Here is a 17,003-nt window from a genome sequence, read left to right as displayed (position 1 = left end):
GCACCTACTGTGCACCTGGCATGTTGGGAAACTTTCTAAGCATATGCTCACAAGAGCCCCTGGAAGACATGTCTGTCCCCATTCTACAGATGTGAAAACTGCAAAAGGTAAAACTGCCTGCCCAAGATCACAGAGGCTGTAGCCATGACCAGTGCAGGAGCCCCACTGCCTTTTAAGGAAAGAGTTCAGGCCAAACAAATGTGCAGAAGTGGCATCAAAAAGCACACACACAGGACGCTGATCACAATCGGCACAAAAGCTGCAGTGGAGTGCCTGCCAGTTCTAGACAAGGCAATGGCCATTACGTCTCATCACCAGCTCAGTAGTCTAGCCGGACACCTGCCACAGCCGCTCACTAGCGATGACAGGACATCCCTCCTGCATCCTCCTGCAAGACAGGTGCAAGGGGCAGCCTGATGCCCACAGCCTGGGTACTCGGGGCTTGCTGGGTGTCAGGGACATGGAAACATGATCCACATGCTCCAGATACCTGACACCATAGTCATCCGACTCTCCTGGGGGCTTCCACCCCCAAAATTTCTGTTGTTTACAATCAATCGTGCCAGAATGTTAGCCCTCTCAGGATATGTATATAGGAAAGGTGCCCCCAAATCCCCCAGGGTTTATAGAATGATATGAATTATCCATAAAAGAAAGAAAATATCTCTTTCCCATCACAGAAACCCCATCATTAATTGCCGTTTGTCAATGCCTCAGACATGGTTGGCTCCACTGAGCCATGCTCACTTTCCCAAATTCCTTGGAAGCTCCCATTAAAAAAAAAAAAAAAAAAGAAATCCTTAAAATAGTGATACGTTCTATTCATATGTGATGCTTAATTAAAGTTTTGTAGCACCAACTGGCAGTACAGAATTCCATACTGAGAATAAGATATAATTACTTATTATAACTTCAGAAAATCCTTATTAAGATATTTTAACATGAAGACACTTATTAAAGTGATAGTCATCAAAAACCTAGCCTCTTAAGTGGCTTTTCACATAATTCCAGTGTAGTGAAGACACTAATTTTGACTAGTAAAATGAAAATTTTCAAAATTCCCATAATCTACTCACTGCATCCTTAATCTGGTCCCCTTTCACTAAATGACACAGCTAAGAAATAACATGAAGTTATTTCTCTGAACCTGGGGTGGTTGGCGGTTAAGGACTGAGTGCGGACAGGAAACGGCGAGATGTAGGGAGAAGCAAAGTGAGGGGCTTCATGGCTGCCACAGTACCCCTGGTTTTTCCACAACCCCTGAAAACATGGGTTTGCAAACATGGTGCCACAGCGGCTGGCCACACAGTATGGCTGGAACAGTGCCCTGCCCAGGGCCCCAAATAAAAGGCACGGTACTTTATGACTGGATTCTCCGTCTAAGCTGGCGGTTGTCACATGGCAGGTCCCATCTCCGCGGCTGCTGGAGAGGAAAATCAGGTCACAGGGGAAGGTCTCGTCCTCCTTGACCATGACGATGTCTCCAACCTGCAGGACAGACAGGCTCTGTGTGGCGGCCCAGCCCTGTGTGGGTGCTAAAACATCCTAGGGAAGACTGTTTGCAGGGATTCTGCCAAAATCTGGGATGATTAGGTGGGGTTTCAATGTGCCAACTTCAGACCCACGAAGCATCAATGCACATTATGACAGAATAACACGCAGTGGAACCATAGACAAACTCCCATGACAGGATTATCCTTGATTGAGCCCAAGCCAGGCAAGTGCATGTGTTTATAATGAGTCTGCGTGGGAATTATTCCTGCAAGATAACACTATACCCTCCTGGTGGATGCGAGGAGGCCGTGATGGGGCTGTTCCTGATGCCCAGGTGGGCTGGGACTCCAAGGAATGCAGCTGGACAGAAGAGCCAGGTCGCAAATGCAGCCTGTATGTTCCATTTATGCCATGATGTTCTTGAGAGGACAAAACCTTAGAGATGGACCATCGTAGGTTCTCTTTTGCAATGGTCTCGGCACCTCCAGGCTGGCCCTGTCTCACACTGTCAGGGCACAGCCTCTTGTTCCAGCTGCCCAGGTAGAGAGCGGACATTTGCCCCAGGACATCAAGGCATTAAAAAAACAATTTTCTGCTGACGCTATTTAGGTCTATTTACTAGGAGCATAGAAGGCTTTGCAAAGGATATATGGTCTCTAAGGGAAAGTTCACATAGGGCCTGGGGCCTGAAGAAGCCCAGTAACGTGCCCAGGGCCCACCACGATTCCTTCCCAGACCCCTGACGGCCAGGAAAGAATCACCAGTCAAGACCAAGTGAGGGGAGCTCAGTCAGAATTCCTGCAACACCTGGATGGTGAGATTTATAAAACAAAGAAGTTGTAGGGGTGCTTGGCTGGCTCCAACGGTAGAATATGAGATTCTTATCTCAGGGTTCATGAGTTCAAGCCCCGCACGGGGTGTAGAGATTGCTTAAAAAATATATATAAATTTAAAAACAACAAAGAAAATGTGTGCATTGTGTGTATGGTACATGTTAGACAAGGTTAATAAAGGTGGCCATGTACTGGTGACACGTGAGCAGGCCCCCAGGTGGATCCTGGGTTGGGTGGGTGGGTGGGGAATGGGTTGGGGATGGAGGGGGAGTGGAGGGTGGGCACAGGGTGAGGGGTCGGGAAGGGAACGAGAAGATGAAGGAGGGGAGGGGATGGGGAGTGGAGAATGGTGGGAGAGAGGGTGGGGAAGGGGGGTGGCACAGAGTGGGGGGAAGCACAGAGGGCTTCAGAGGTGAGACGCAGCTGGGCTCCATCCAGGACTCACAGCTCACAGTCCCCAGGAACTAGCCTGAGCAACTGTACCACTTGCTGGTGCATGTGCAGATGCACATGCAGGTGCTTCCCACTGGCTTGAGCAGGTGTGAAAATCATCCACACAGGTGACAAACACAATGTTTAAGCAGATGAGGATACGTCACTTATACCCATGGCCCACTGAAACAGGGAGTTAAAACAACCTGCAGTGAGGCTGCCATTCCTAATTTCACAGTTTCCAACCAGTGGAATTCCCGTTCACATGACTCTACATGTTCGAGAACATGTTTGCTCATGGTGTCCCAGAGCATCCTCTACCATGACTGTGTGGAGCAACCTCCTAGAGCCCAGACTGCCCTGATGGGATCTGTGAAATTAAACAGCTCTAAAGAAGAAAGCTTATTACAACTTCCAATAAGTAAAAATTGAAGTTAAAGCAGATCGTGGCAGGAGCCTGTCTTCCGTGAGAAGGGTTTGGGGAAGCGGCCGGGCCCAAACTCAGTAAAGCAGCGGTTCTAGGCTCAGGTTTCCTCAAATGAAACCCTGCTCACGCTGCTGCTTTTTGGGCTTTGGTTTGGGCTGAAGAACTGTGCCAGGATTACTCACCCTCAGCTTTCGGCTCTGCTTCCGGACTAGCTTTCCATGCTGGATGAAATGCACAGGGCACTGGTTCATGGCATTGTCTGCCTTGTGGCGAAGCCAGTCCTCATAGCCCTGAGGGAGAGAAGACAGCCACACAGTGGAGCAGTACCCCATAGGAGGGTCTTCGGCCCCAGGCCGGCTGCTCTGGACTTTGCCGGATGGGCCGCAGCTGCGGGTGCCATGCAGCCAGCTTCAGCCTCGGGGCAAGCGAGGCTGCCCTAAAACCAGAAGTCACCCTTCCTGACACCCAGCAGCCACCTACCAGGAGTCCGGGCTTTCACCTTGACTGAACCCTACATCTACCCACTTCTTCCTGGCCCTGACCACTGGGTTGGCCTGTCCATTCCTCCAGAAGGCTGGTGCCTGTATTCCTGCACCAGCAGTGATCAGGATTCAAGTCCTGAGGCCCCTGGGAGTTCAACATCCCCCCGTTTGCTGGAGGGCTTCTGAGTCTTCTCCCATGGGACACGCATCTACTGTGTGTGCTTGAGTCTCCTGGGATGACCACTGCTGAGCTCCCCACTGCCCGCACCGTGGCTGGGGCCTCCCTTAGGCGGGAGGACCAGGGTGAGGGTCTCCAGTTCCCCTCTCTGCGAACCCAGGAGTAAGCCTCCCCTGGATCCTGACTGTGAGCATGTCACAGGCCCCGTCACAGGCACCCTGCAACCCCCACAGCACTCGTGTGCAAATGTGTGTACAGGGGGCTCAGAGCAGAAGGGGCTAAGCCAGACCCCAGGGCATGCTCAGTGCTTGCCCGGAAATGCAGAGGTGAGACTACAGGAAATAGCAGGAGGGGGCAGGATGGGACAGGGGTGGGGAGGGGGCCCAGCCCGCCTGGAGGGAGGAAGATGGCATGGGGCATGCAGAACACCAGGCAGGAAAGGTCCGTGGGCAGCTGGGGAGGGCTTTGCCTGACTCTCTGAAGCCACTAGACATTGGAACAGAGGGGGTCAGATGCTCTTCAGAAACCTAGTTTAGTGCCTCAGTAGGAAGAGGCACATCTGGGTCCAGCCAGGTGACTGGCTCCCCACAGGGGCTCCCTGAGTCGCAAGGAAGGGCATTGGATCCCCCGTGTGTGGGGGCCGGGGTCACTGGGGAACCAGGGCTGGGGGGAGGGTGGAGCGCCACCCGACTCATCCAGTGCCAGGCATTGGGGTGGCCTGAGGTCTGGGGAGGTGAGGAGCAGGGGGCAGAGGCAGGTGGAACGTGGGAAGCCAGGTACCCCCAGGAATGGGGTGAGGGGGTGCAGGACGGGGCAAGGCCCCACGGGACCTTCTGCCTCCTCACACTACCTACCGGCTTTCAAGAGCCACAGTCTCCTCCTCCACACCCGTCTTAAGGCCCTCATGTGGTGCTCTACAAGAAGGAGGGTTGTTCTTCCAAAAATACAGAGAGAAGTGGAAGCACCTAGCTCTAGCATGCCCGACACTCAGAGCTCTTCAGAGATGACCCACACACCCAACCCCTCCATTCTGTGCCCCTTCTGGCTCTTCCTCCTCAAAAAGCCTCCTTCCTGTCCCTGGTTCTACACTCTTAGGACGTGTGTGCATCACAAACAACTGAAGTGTTGCTGTAAGTGTTTACAAAGCATGAGTACGATACACTACATATTTCCTTTGCCACTTGACATATTTTTCCACACAACGAGGCTCATTCATCTGAGTCACTGTACTGTACCCGCCATATGCACAACAGATGTGCCACCCGTTGCCTCACTGAATGACAGCTTGTCCCTAGTTTCTCTTCCACAAAGAGGCCTGCTATGAACATCCCAGGACATGTCGCCGGACCTCTGTAGTCTATTCTGAGATGCATATGATATGCACTAATTGCATATATCAGACCCCCTCTAGACTATGGGTCCCAGCATTCATGGTCTCCACTCCATCAGTTACTGCCAAATGGTTTTCCAAGATGGCACCACCACGCTCCCATCAGCGGCAGGTGCATGAGCTTCACCACATTATCATCCCTGGTTGCTCTTTAGGCTTTTAACATTTAAAAGCCAATCTAATGGGCACGAAGTAAAATCATTTTGTTCAAATCTTTATTTCCAGATTACTGGTGAGTGAGATATAAAACCCAAATTGAAATGAAGACATCCTTAAATGCTCCTCACAGTGCTGTATTAAAAAAGTACTCGTGCTGACATTCTCATATTGAAGAAGAGCAAGGCTGGCAGGAGGCAGCCCAGAGGCGCTGTTTACCACACACTAGAAGCTAACCTGATTCCATTCTGCATTCCTTCTCAATCTAGAGAAAAATCACTCTGCAGTATTGACCTATCACTGTCATCCCATGGCTGTTCTCCTATAAAATACATGTGTTCTTTATTTGTATTTAAAGACTAATATCAGAAAAACATGGCTTTGTCAGCAAGAATTTGACCATTAATAATCTCACTAGAAGCTGTCATTTTACAAATTATTCATATCTCAGATCTCCCAAATGAAATGTTCACCTATCAACACTGAAAGGCAAACACCATTAGGTTCAAAAGTCTGCAGCAGATAAGGGACTTGTTTCTGGAACATATAATGAATTCTCGCAAATCATTAATAAAAAGATAAAGACTACAATTTTAAGATGGATGAAGGATTTAGTGACATTTTCTTGAAGAAATAGACACAAACAGCCAATAAGCACGGGCAAAGATGCTCAATATCGTTTGCAAACCAAGATCACGAAGGGCTACTTCACACCCACACCAGGGAGATGCCGCCCAGACAGATGCAGACTGCTAGAAGCTTGGAGCGGGGATGGCGGGAGGTGCTCGCTAGTACAGGGCCTCCCTCCAAGGGGATGGGAATTTTCTGGAACCAGACTGAGGTGATAGCTAGAGTACTAAGATGGCCAGATGAACAGTGGACATAACTGAGACATAGTCCTCTCACTGTCAGTGACCAGAACCAGGGAGAAGAGCCCGAGGCACGCGGGAGTCCATGTGCTCGCTTAGGAAACAGCAGCCAGGACTCTGCACACAGTGGATCCTGGCAGTTCAGACTGGAGCATTCAAGCAGTCAAGAGTGTGGACAGGCTAGGAAATTTCAGGACTGATTTGTATTTTATTTGTATTTAATCTCCCATTCTGTAGGGTGTCTTTTAGTTTTGTTGTTTAGTTTCATGTTGAACATGAAAACCTTGGTTTCCTACTCAGACTCACAGGACACCACCCTCGCTGCTACATTTCATAATCTCTTATTTTAGCGCAAGTGTCAATCTAAGACGGTGACCAAAATGAATTTCTCCAAGTTAGCTAAACTTCCCATGAACTAGCTATAACCCAGATCACCATGCTTTGGGTAAGAGGTGACATTATATAACAAGAGGGCACCATCTTCCCTTCAGGTAGCAGACGTCTTACCTGTTTGATGGCGGTGACGGTGATGACAAAGAACAGTGGGAGCCCGCTGGTTACTGGACTCGTGGGGGTGTCGATAATCAACTGCAATTAAAGCAGAATTGTAGAGCTACTGTCAAAGCAGGTCCCAGTGACCTTAGACTGGCAGGCCTGTAACACCCACAAAAACATCTGCTTTCTTTCATAAACCCACTTTATCCCCCCCTGGAGATAAGTCACTCTATTTACCATGAAACAAGGGTGGTTTGCTCCAGTTCCGGGACCTGCTTAAGGAAGCCCCACCAACTGCAGCAAAGACATAAGCCTGACTGGGGCTTGCATCTTATTTTATTTTACTGTGCGGCTTCCCATGCTTCAATTACATTGAATAACATGATGTTGGGGACGATCTGAAAGTCCTTCTGCTGTATTTTGCATGATTGAGAAAAACAAGGTTAGAAGTCTTAAAGCACATCAGACCCCTGCTCCCTAACTCAGCCCTCACTGAGGCTCTATCTTCTCATTCTCTCCCAGGCACGCTGAGGAGGATCCACCCAACAATGCCCAGTGTGGCTGCTAGTTCCTCCGAATGACCGGGGAGGGGGGGGCAGGGATGGGGGGGAATCCTGATTTGCCCCTGAGGACCGGAAGGCGGCCAGAACCACCCCACAGGCAGACTGTTCACGTGTCTGCTGCAGCTCAGACATCTCTCTGCACCAACACGCCTGCCCATGAAGGAAACAGAGGAAATGCTCCAAGTACTTGCTCTTTCTTGTTAGCAAACCACAGTGGACCTCCTGAGAATTAAGGGCCACTATTTCGATTTTACATTTACTGTGATAAAAAAGACAGTGGGCCTCACCTGCACCAGAAATATGATAAGAAAATAAAAGTTGGCTATTCTTCTGAATTGTTCAAACAAGTTCTTGGGTATGAAGTTCCAAAACGTGTACTGTATAAAAGAAAAACAAACAGGTGTCATTTTGATCACATTTTACTTTTTTACAGTGTTACCTTCCTATGGGATGACAACACTGGATGTCAAAGCACAAAATGTTTAGTTTTAGATACAAAACTCACAAGTCAAAATTTAGAGTGTTCCGTGTATGTTTTATCAATTTGTTGACCACAAGAGTGAACCCCTAACACAGAACACATACTCTGAAAGCAGTGTGAGTTACCCCATGCCAGGTAATTCAATGCCATGGGAAGCAGCTTAACAACAGTTTAACCCTTAAAATACATTTCGTAGGACACAAACCTCTGATTGTTAACACACATGCGCTCAGCACCCCTCTTTCCCTCCTGCCTGTGACAGTGTCTCTAGCTGGCCCAGAAAGGTACATCAGAAGTCAGCACCAGAAGCAGCCTTGCTCTGGCCTGGAGACAGCCCTGAGGTGCAGGTGTCCGACACCTCCTAGTCCCACACACCTCCTCCGCCTACAGGGAGTGGAGGGCAGACAAGGAAGGGAGTCCTGACGCTCACCTACTCTCCAGACTGCTCCGCTGTGCCTCAGAAGTTTCCTTACCTTCCCCATTGAGAACAACAGTATCTGGGTATCATTATCCTCCAGTAAATGCACTGTCCATGGTGTCTGTTAGCATGTGGAATACTCCCGACCACCCCCCACCCGTGGCCAAGCCCCCAGCACCTTCCCCTCTGAGTGCTAACAACTCCCCTTCAGCTGACCCCCTAGCACCTTCTCCTCTGAGTGCTCCTGAGCCTCCTGCAGTCGGCCCCCCAGCACCTTCCCCTCCCAGTACTCCTGACCTCCACACGGGTGACCCTGCAGCACCTTCCCCTCCATATAGGGCCTGACACCGGGCCTCTACAGACTATGTGCCTGGCAAACATTTCCTCAGTCAGTGGCATGTCTTTCTAATTCTCTTAAAAATATCTTTAGAAGTGCAGAAGATTTTAAGTCGTGAATTCGATGGTTTGTTGCTGGCCTTGCTCTCATCGTTTGTAAGTTTCACCAGGTTCTGTTGGGATCCTCTCCACGGCCATCGTGTCACTTGTCTGCTTCCTCCTGACCCGGTGGCCTGTCCTGCATCACTCTCGTCTGTCACACATTAGCCACAACATGCACGGAGCTGCTCAACGGGGTGGCGAGAGGAGGACTGCACCATTCTCCATCTTAAGGTGGGAGTATCTCTATTTTCACCCTCAGGAATGGTATTAGCTGTGGGTTTACTGCAGACACTCTTCATCATGTTGAAATTCTCCTGTATTCGTACTTTCCGGAAACTTTCCATCAGGGACAGGTGTTGGATTTTGTCAAATGAACACTAATCTTTCCTCATTCGAAAACCAAACAGGTGTCCTGGTCAGAAATGCAGCCACGGACATTAAAAGAGGGGAGAGAATACATAGCTAGATCTTCTTTACCTCGGTGTCCCCATCAGAAAAAAACAAAACAGTTTGGCTATTGTGGACATTGCTGCTATAAACATCGGGGTGCAGGTGTCCCGGCGTTTCATTGCATCTGTATCTTTGGGGTAAATCCCCAGCAGTGCAATTGCTGGGTCGTAGGGCAGGTCTATTTTTAACTCTTTGAGGAACCTCCACACAGTTTTCCAGAGTGGCTGCACCAGTTCACATTCCCACCAACAGTGCAGGAGGGTTCCCCTTTCTCCACATCCTCTCCAACATTTGTGGTTTCCTTCCTTGTTAATTTTCCCCATTCTCACGGGTGTGAGGTGGGATCTCATTGTGGTTTTGATTTGTATTTCCCTCATGGCCAGGGATGCAGAGCATTTTCTCATGTGCTTGTTGGCCATGTCTATGTCTTCCTCTGTGAGATTTCTGTTCATGTCTTTTGCCCATTTCCTGTTTGGATCGTTTGCTTCTTTGTGTTGAGTTTAAGAGGTTCTTTATAGATCTTGGAAACTAGCCCTTTATCTGATACGTCATTTGCAAATATCTTCTCCCATCCTGTAGGTTGTCTTTTAGTTTTGTTGACTGTATCCTTTGCTGTGCAAAAGCTTCTTATCTTGATGAAGTGACAATAGTTCATTTTTGCTTTTGTTTCTTTTGCCTTCGTGGATGTATCTTGCAAGAAGTTACTGTGGCCGAGCCTTGGTGTCCATCGAAAGATGAATGCATAAAGAAGATGTGGTTTATGTATACAATGGAATACTCCTCAGCCATTAGAAATGACAAATACCCACCATTTGCTTCGACGTGGATGGAACTGAAGGGTATTATGCTGAGTGAAATAAGTCAATCGGAGAAGAACAAACATTATATGTTCTCACTCATTTGGGAAATATAAATAATAGTGAGAGGGAATAGAAGGGAAGGGAGAAGAAATGGGTAGGAAATCTCCAAAGGGAGACAGAACATAAAGACTCCTAACTCTGGGAAACGAACTAGGGGTGGTGGAAGGGGAGGAGCGTGGGGGGTGGGGGTGACTGGGTGACAGGCACTGAGGGGGGCACTTGACGGGATGAGCACTGGGTGTTATTCTGTATGTTGGCAAATTGAATGCCAATAAAAAATAAATTTATTATAATAAAATAAAATAAAATAAAATAAAATAGGATTCAAAAGCAAAAAAACAAAAAAACAAAAAACAAAAAACCACAATCTGAATTTTTTTCTTAGAGAGAGAGAGAGAGTCAAACCAAGAAGCAGACTCTTTTTTTTTTTTTTAAAGATTTTGTTTATTTAGGGGATCCCTGGGTGGCTCAGTGGTTTGGCGCCTGCCTTTGGCCCAGGGCGCGATTCTGGAGACCCAGGATTGAATCCCACGTCGGGCTCCCAGTGCATGGAGCCTGCTTCTCCCTCTGCCTGTGTCTCTGCTTCTCTCTCTCTCTCTCTGTGTGACTATCATAAATAAATAAAGAAAAAAAATATTAAAAAAAAGATTTTGTTTATTTATTCATAGAGACACAGAGAGAGAGGCAGAGACACAGGCAGAGGGAGAAGCAGGCCCCCTACAGGAAGCCTGACGTGGGACTTGATCCCGGGTCTCCAGAATTGCACCCCAGGGTGCAGGCGGCGCTAAACTGCAGTGCCACCGGGGCTGCCCACAATCTGAATTCTTAACATGCTACCCTACCTCTGGATAATTTGGCTTCTCTATGGAATTCAGAAACATTTGTCGTTTATTCCACTACTAAATACGCAGCCTCTGTGGAGTCAGACCCCATATCCAACCTGGTCCTGACACTTAAAGATCAAGTAAACTTTAGTAAGTCATTTAAGGACTGGGTTCTGGTATCTTCGCTTATAAAGTAATGATACTAGCAGGTGCCCTGAAGAAAGATGGTTGAGGATCAAAGTCCTGGCTGGAACTGGTGCTCACACAGTAACAGGACATTAAAATTCTACAGCTTGACAAACGGTACAAACATAAGCAATCTTCTTAAATTTTTAAAAAAGGAAAATAGTTTTTCTCTTATATGAGATAAAAAGTCAGTTATTTTCTACTAACTTTTAAAAGGAGATCATTTTTTAAAATGTAAGTTACTAGGCAGTCATAGCATTTACGTTTCATTTTTGAGTTTCTGTGACTGGCTTAGAATGACTCACAATCCTTCACAGATTTCCTGACCCCAGAACAGAACTGTCTCAAGGCCCCACCCCCTGAAACCAACCTGACTGCCCAGGACCCACACCCACACTCACTACCCTATCAATCAAAAATGTCCCCATGTACCTGTAATCTGTTACTTGGTACCAACGTCACATCAATGGAAAAAGCTACTTAAAACCCCATCTTCTGTCTCCTCAAGTGTCTAAACACAAAAACCCAGTGCTGTTCAAGATGTGCCTCACAACACTGGGTGAAGACCGCCAAGGTGCAGATGCCCGAGTGCCAGTGATAGGGACATAAGAGACTTGTCACACCATTCTCTGAGTTCTTACATTTCCTTGGAAGCTTCCATGTGAGAAAACTTTCATCTTATATGTATGATGAAGATAAAATGGATTGTCATCTGCTACAATCCTTCCAAGTGGGAGACCATGTGCACACCTGGTCCTGTCCTATTTGAATGCTACCGTTTCTGAAACGCTTTTAGCTTCCCAAATTCAGGCGTGCCCAGGAGCCAGCTTGGATTTGGAACTGAAAGCCACTTAAATGACTGCTTCCTTGTAATCTGGCACACAGAGGCTGCATAGCTGCTTAGACATTACACTTTGTAACCCCCTTATCTTGCAGAATATTTCACCATCACAAGTCATTACTGCTGCTTATTAATGTAGTCAAAAAGAAGGTCACTAATTCCAGTGGTACATGACAAGAAATGCAAAGACCTGAGGAGCTGACCAGAACGTGTGTGAGTGCGTGCAGATCGGCTCCACGTAACTGGGCACTGGGCGACATATGAGAGCCGGCCAGCAGATGCTGTGGGGCCACCGCGCACACTCCGTCTTCCGTAAGTCCTGGGGGCTGAGTGTCTGCGTGGACACGGGGCCACGCTGTCAGGTGTTCCACAGGGCCTGGCACCATAGGTGCCCCATTCTGGAATACTGACGTCGGAAAAATGAGTGAGCATCACGGTGGCCCAGTGAGGAGAACTGCTGGTGCCTCGGGGCCATGGGGAAGGTGCAGGCTCACATACAGACTTGAGGCTAAAAATCGACCCACAGGCTTTGTCCTGAGGCTGCTCCTTCTCCAGTGGGCCAGGGTGTAGGTAGCAGTGGGCTGTTCTGGGGAAGACAGGATATACCCATAAGTCCACAGGAACACTATCTGCCCACATCTAATTGGTAAAAGTAATCTTCCCTTGTCAATGACCAGAAGTGACACAGCTTTCTCAGAGGAATGGGGTGACGGTATAGCCTGTGCCTAGTATTTAATGTGTGGTGTCCTGCGGACAGAGTGGGGAGCCACCTGCATTTTGTGCCCAAAGTACGAGTCTATGAACTGACGAAGCAGCACCTGGGCCTTCCAGTGAACTGGGATCTGCTTGCACGTGAGCTCTAGCAGGCCCTGGGCACCACAAGGGGGACGTGCTGGGGAGAAGGTTCTGGTTTCTTCTTCATCCTAGACACCTGCCCAGCATGTCTCCCCCAGAAAGGACACCCAACTCTAATCAATCCTTGACTGCCAACCTCGGCACTTCCATGGAGCGGGTCCAAAGCTGAGCCTGGTGAGGCTTGTTCAGCCCTGGTGTAGTTTTTCACAAGATAAAAGCTCTCTGAGTCAATGAGATCAAGCTCATTGAGGAGGGGCTTCTACGCGCAGATGAATGCTCAGCCAGCAGTCTTCTTGTAAGACAAAAGCTTTCTTCCTGAGAAAACATGGCCACGTCAGAGCAAACATTCTCCGGACCTGTCCAGGCTTAGGCTGTACAAATTAAGTTTTGTTTTTTTTTTTCCCATCCATCCTGAGTTGTTTTTAAATGAAAGCAATCATGTGCTCTGGATGCCACTGGGGCGGACAGACATCCAGACCACCGTCCACCCGGCCAGTAGCTTGGGGCAAGTCCTTGGCCTTCCAGGCCTTCTCCTCTGCACAGAATCTGGTGAGCAGTAGAGGCTGTGCTGTATGCGATTTCTCCTTAAATGACACAGCATCATCTCCCGTGGACAGGCGCCACAACACTGGCCCGGCCTCCTGAGGAAGGACAACCCTTCCTGGAACAACAAGGAGCGTAGACACAGGGCCCCTCCTGCTTTGAGCAGAGACACAGGCTCCGACCTTCTGTGTGGCCTTAGCCAGACCTGCCTCTTGCAAGGATGTTGACTCAGTTCTTCCCACTCTGAAGGAGCTTTCAGGACAAGGACTCATTGTGAAAGCCCCTGGGGCACGGTGATTGTGTCTCAAACCAGTCCTGCCTGCACCCCCTGCAGTGTTGCCTTTGTCGGAAACCAGGGCAGCCCCAGGGATCCCAGTGTGGGTGGAGCAGCCGAGGATGGTGGGTGCCATGAACCACCGCAGGGACAGAGAAGGTGGCAGGAAGACAAGGCACCTCCAAGTCACTATGCGAGTATTTGGGAAAAAAATGAAAATAATAGATTGGCTCTAAAACCTGAATCAGAGGACAAAAGAATGGGAAGTAGAAACCACTGCTCTTAGTTATCTCCCCCACAACATCAATGAGGCTTTCTGTCCTAAATAAGGGATCCTTTGGCTTCCAGCCACATTCTGCCAGATGCATCAAGAAGGCCCTCAGTTCACCCCAATCCATGAGGGGCTGTGTTTTCTAGAAGGTTCCTCCACGCAGCCCTGCACAGAACTTTGCACAGTGACTGGAAGGCACTGGGGCTGGGACTTCCGAGGCCAGGCTGTGTCCCAGGAGGGAGAGACCAGCTGCATCAGGAAGCCTCCAGTGGCGGAAGGGCCCTACAAATGTCCTGTGGGCCTGACACAGGGCAGTGTGGGTGGTTTCCTGCCCTGCCGCCTGCCCTGACCAGCTCACACAGCGCCCACGGCAGTGGTGTCAGGTGCGTGTCCCTGGTTCTCAAAGCATTTGAGCCGCACAGGATCTGATTTAAGAAATGTGTTTGAGAGTCCTTCTCTGTTTCGGGGGCACCAGTAACAGGCTCTTGGTAAGCTCTACCTGAGACTGTGTCAATTCACACAGGTCACCACTGTCAAGATCTGCCCTGGGTAAGGTCCTGCTTGGTCACATTTCCCATCATGTATCTGTTTGGGTGACGGAGTGCCATGCTTGTTGCTCAGGGTTTTGTGATGACCAATCTGCTTGTCCACACGGTGACTATGGTGATTAAAGCTGCTGTCATCATCGTCACTACTGTTATTTTTATGACAGTTTTAAATAGAATAAATCCATTAAAAAATGCCTTGAAAAGCAAAGGTTTTTCTGTTCTCAAATATTCTTAACAAACTTATAGCAATCTTTGATAGTTTACAAAGAATTTAATAGGGCTACCATGCACATCTAGACATATGGGACAACCATATATGGAGCAGGTGTGCCTGCCACACAGGTGTGCACACACACCGGGGGCTGGGGCATGTTAGGTCCAGTGAACCCACCACATAGGTGTGCATAGCCAGTCAGGCATGTACCTCTAAAGGGAAAGTTCTCCAGAATCTGGGAAGCCATCATTTACCTTGTTTGTTCAAAGCCGGCTACTAAATTCCCCACCCCATTCTGGAGAGCCATTGAGGGGTTCCTCTGCAAGTGTGTGAAGTACAGTTCCACTCCTGCTCTCCAGTCGAGGAGAACAGTGCTCCTCTAGAGTGGGGACACCGCAATCATGGTCTTCCTGGGGCGGTTACGACACTGACTGCCTAACAGACTGGGACACATGCTCAGTGTTCTGTCTATCAGGTGGATGCACGTACCTCCTCCCACCAGTGACATCCAGGGTCATCTCCAGAGATGAGGAGCCCCTGGTGTGGGCTGGGGACTTGGGACGGGCATGTGGCCACACAGCAAACACGTAAGTGGCCATGGTAGGCCTCCCATGTTCGTGGCATAAAGAGAAGTGGAGGACAGGTGGTGCCCACACAGGATGCATGGCTCACCAGCTGGGGGAACAAGCTGCAGGACGAGTGGGCCAGCCCGAGTGGGCGCCAACCACAGTGCTCGGTGGGGTGGGCAGCAGCCACGGCAATGGTAACCATAGGGCCTGTGGGAAACAGAATCCCAGGAGACAGCTCACCTTGGAAGAGACTATTCTGTTGTCGGGGTGCCTCTGCAGGATGTAGGCCTCAGCACCAGGCGGGGGCTCCTTGTGCCCCACGTAGATGGTCCGACTGTCCACCCAGTTCTCTTCTCCAGCACACTACAGAATACAGAGCAGCATTAGCACAGGGACAGCTCCTCCCCAGAGTGCCAGCTGCACTGCAGGTCCCCATCAACAGAACCTGTGTGGGGCCAAGGCCCAAGCTTCCTCCATCTCACCCAACCCCCACGGGAGTGGCCTGAGCAGGTGGTCTGCACCCCCAGCCAGAGCCGCTGGTCATCAGGGGAAAGAACGCAGCTGGGCTCAGTGGGATCCTCGGGCTTCCAACAGAAAGGACAGCAGCCGTTGGAAACATGGAGCAGGTCTCTAACAAGAGGGTAAAAGTGGGCATTCAGGACAGAGGTGTGAGCCCTCCAGTATCTCCCTACTCAACGGCTCTCCTGGGAAGAGAGAAGGCTGGGGTGCTCTTCAAAGTGTCGTGCCCACCAGGCACTTGGTAAACATCTTCTGACCAGAAGGACCTTTACAACCCTCCACCAACCCTGCACTGTCAGCACAGAGGAGCCTAAGACACCACAGCTACCAAGTCAGCCTCGCATAGCAGCCCCCTCAGCCCCTGGCCCCCCAGCTCGGGGTCCTGCCCCACCAGGCGGCCTGCTGGGGTGCCGTAAGCAGGGTGAAGTGGGGGTCGATGGGATGGGATGGGAGGAAGGGTGGGTCAGGCCAGAGCTCTGGCTCCCACGTCACTGAGACACAAGCCTCAGCATCTCCACGGCGCCTGAGGACAGCGTCTGCTCCTCGCTCATGGCTGCTGCTGCCAACAATGAACAGAAGCAGGACGTGAAGCAGGAGCCACGCAGGAGCCCAGGGTGGTCTGTCCCTGCCCGCTGCTGTGCCCACGCACTGTGGGCAGGGAGCCCCCACTCTTGAAGCTGCACAGACGGGTAATGCAAGCAACCCGCGTCTCTGCCGGCTGAGGGACGAGAGCCTCGTGTCGCCTTGGTCTGGTTTTTGCTCCCGCGCCCCCATGTTTGCCCATCTACCACCCTCTCAGGGCAGGAGCCCACAGGTGGGGCTGTGCCCCCAGCAGCACGGCACGTACAGCCGCTGTCAATGCTGCCTTTGCGCCCTCCATCAGGGCCTGGCTTTGTGAGGCGTCCAAGCAGACTAGAGGCACAGACAAGCCAAGCCCCGTAACCCCACCCATGTTTCCAGAGACGCTCAGTATGGATGTGGGCAACGCAAGACCCTGGGAGAGAACGGGGTGGCCCCTCCTCAGCAGGAAGTCAGGATGTGGCCCCCCCAGAAACCCTGCACTACGAGGGCCAGGCCGTATCCGTGGCAGCGCGAGCCCTCCCCCACCGCCCCACGCCCCTCCTGCTACCATTTCAAGGATGCTGACTAAAATGCCTGTGTGACAGCTTTGTAAATAAATCTCTGTATGTGAGATTGAAGAAAAGAGAGTCCCTGGTATCCCTTTACTTCTCAAGACACAACCACAGGGGCTCCTCATTCCCATGGATTCATGTACTTGTGTTCAAAAAGAATATGTAATAAAGGAACTAGGAGAGGAAAGAAAAGCATAAAGACCTAACTTTTAATACAAAAATGAAAATCCTGAAAACCTTTCCCCAGCCACTGGCTCTCA

The 17,003-nt window shown here is 50.0% G+C and overlaps 1 protein-coding gene across 9 annotated transcripts in view; it reads right to left on the bottom strand.

Annotated features, from left to right (window-relative positions):
• ATP11A (ATPase phospholipid transporting 11A) overlaps window positions 1-17,003 on the bottom strand; it is a 129,001-nt gene that overhangs the window by 49,983 nt on the left and 62,015 nt on the right. For all 9 annotated transcript variants that reach the window (XM_025441266.3, XM_025441263.3, XM_025441264.3 and 6 more), the window contains exons 2-6: window positions 15,332-15,454; window positions 7,607-7,696; window positions 6,769-6,849; window positions 3,369-3,476; window positions 1,360-1,488 (exon numbers count right to left, since the gene is read on the bottom strand). In XM_025441266.3, coding sequence (XP_025297051.3) covers window positions 1,360-1,488; window positions 3,369-3,476; window positions 6,769-6,849; window positions 7,607-7,696; window positions 15,332-15,454 — 531 coding nt within the window. The remainder of the gene's footprint in view (window positions 1-1,359; window positions 1,489-3,368; window positions 3,477-6,768; window positions 6,850-7,606; window positions 7,697-15,331; window positions 15,455-17,003) is intronic.

Source organism: Canis lupus, chromosome 22 (assembly GCF_003254725.2).
Source record: "Canis lupus dingo isolate Sandy chromosome 22, ASM325472v2, whole genome shotgun sequence".
Classification (NCBI taxonomy): domain Eukaryota; kingdom Metazoa; phylum Chordata; class Mammalia; order Carnivora; family Canidae; genus Canis; species Canis lupus.
Note: the sequence above shows the minus strand (reverse complement) of the source record. Positions and strands in the feature narration are given on the sequence as shown.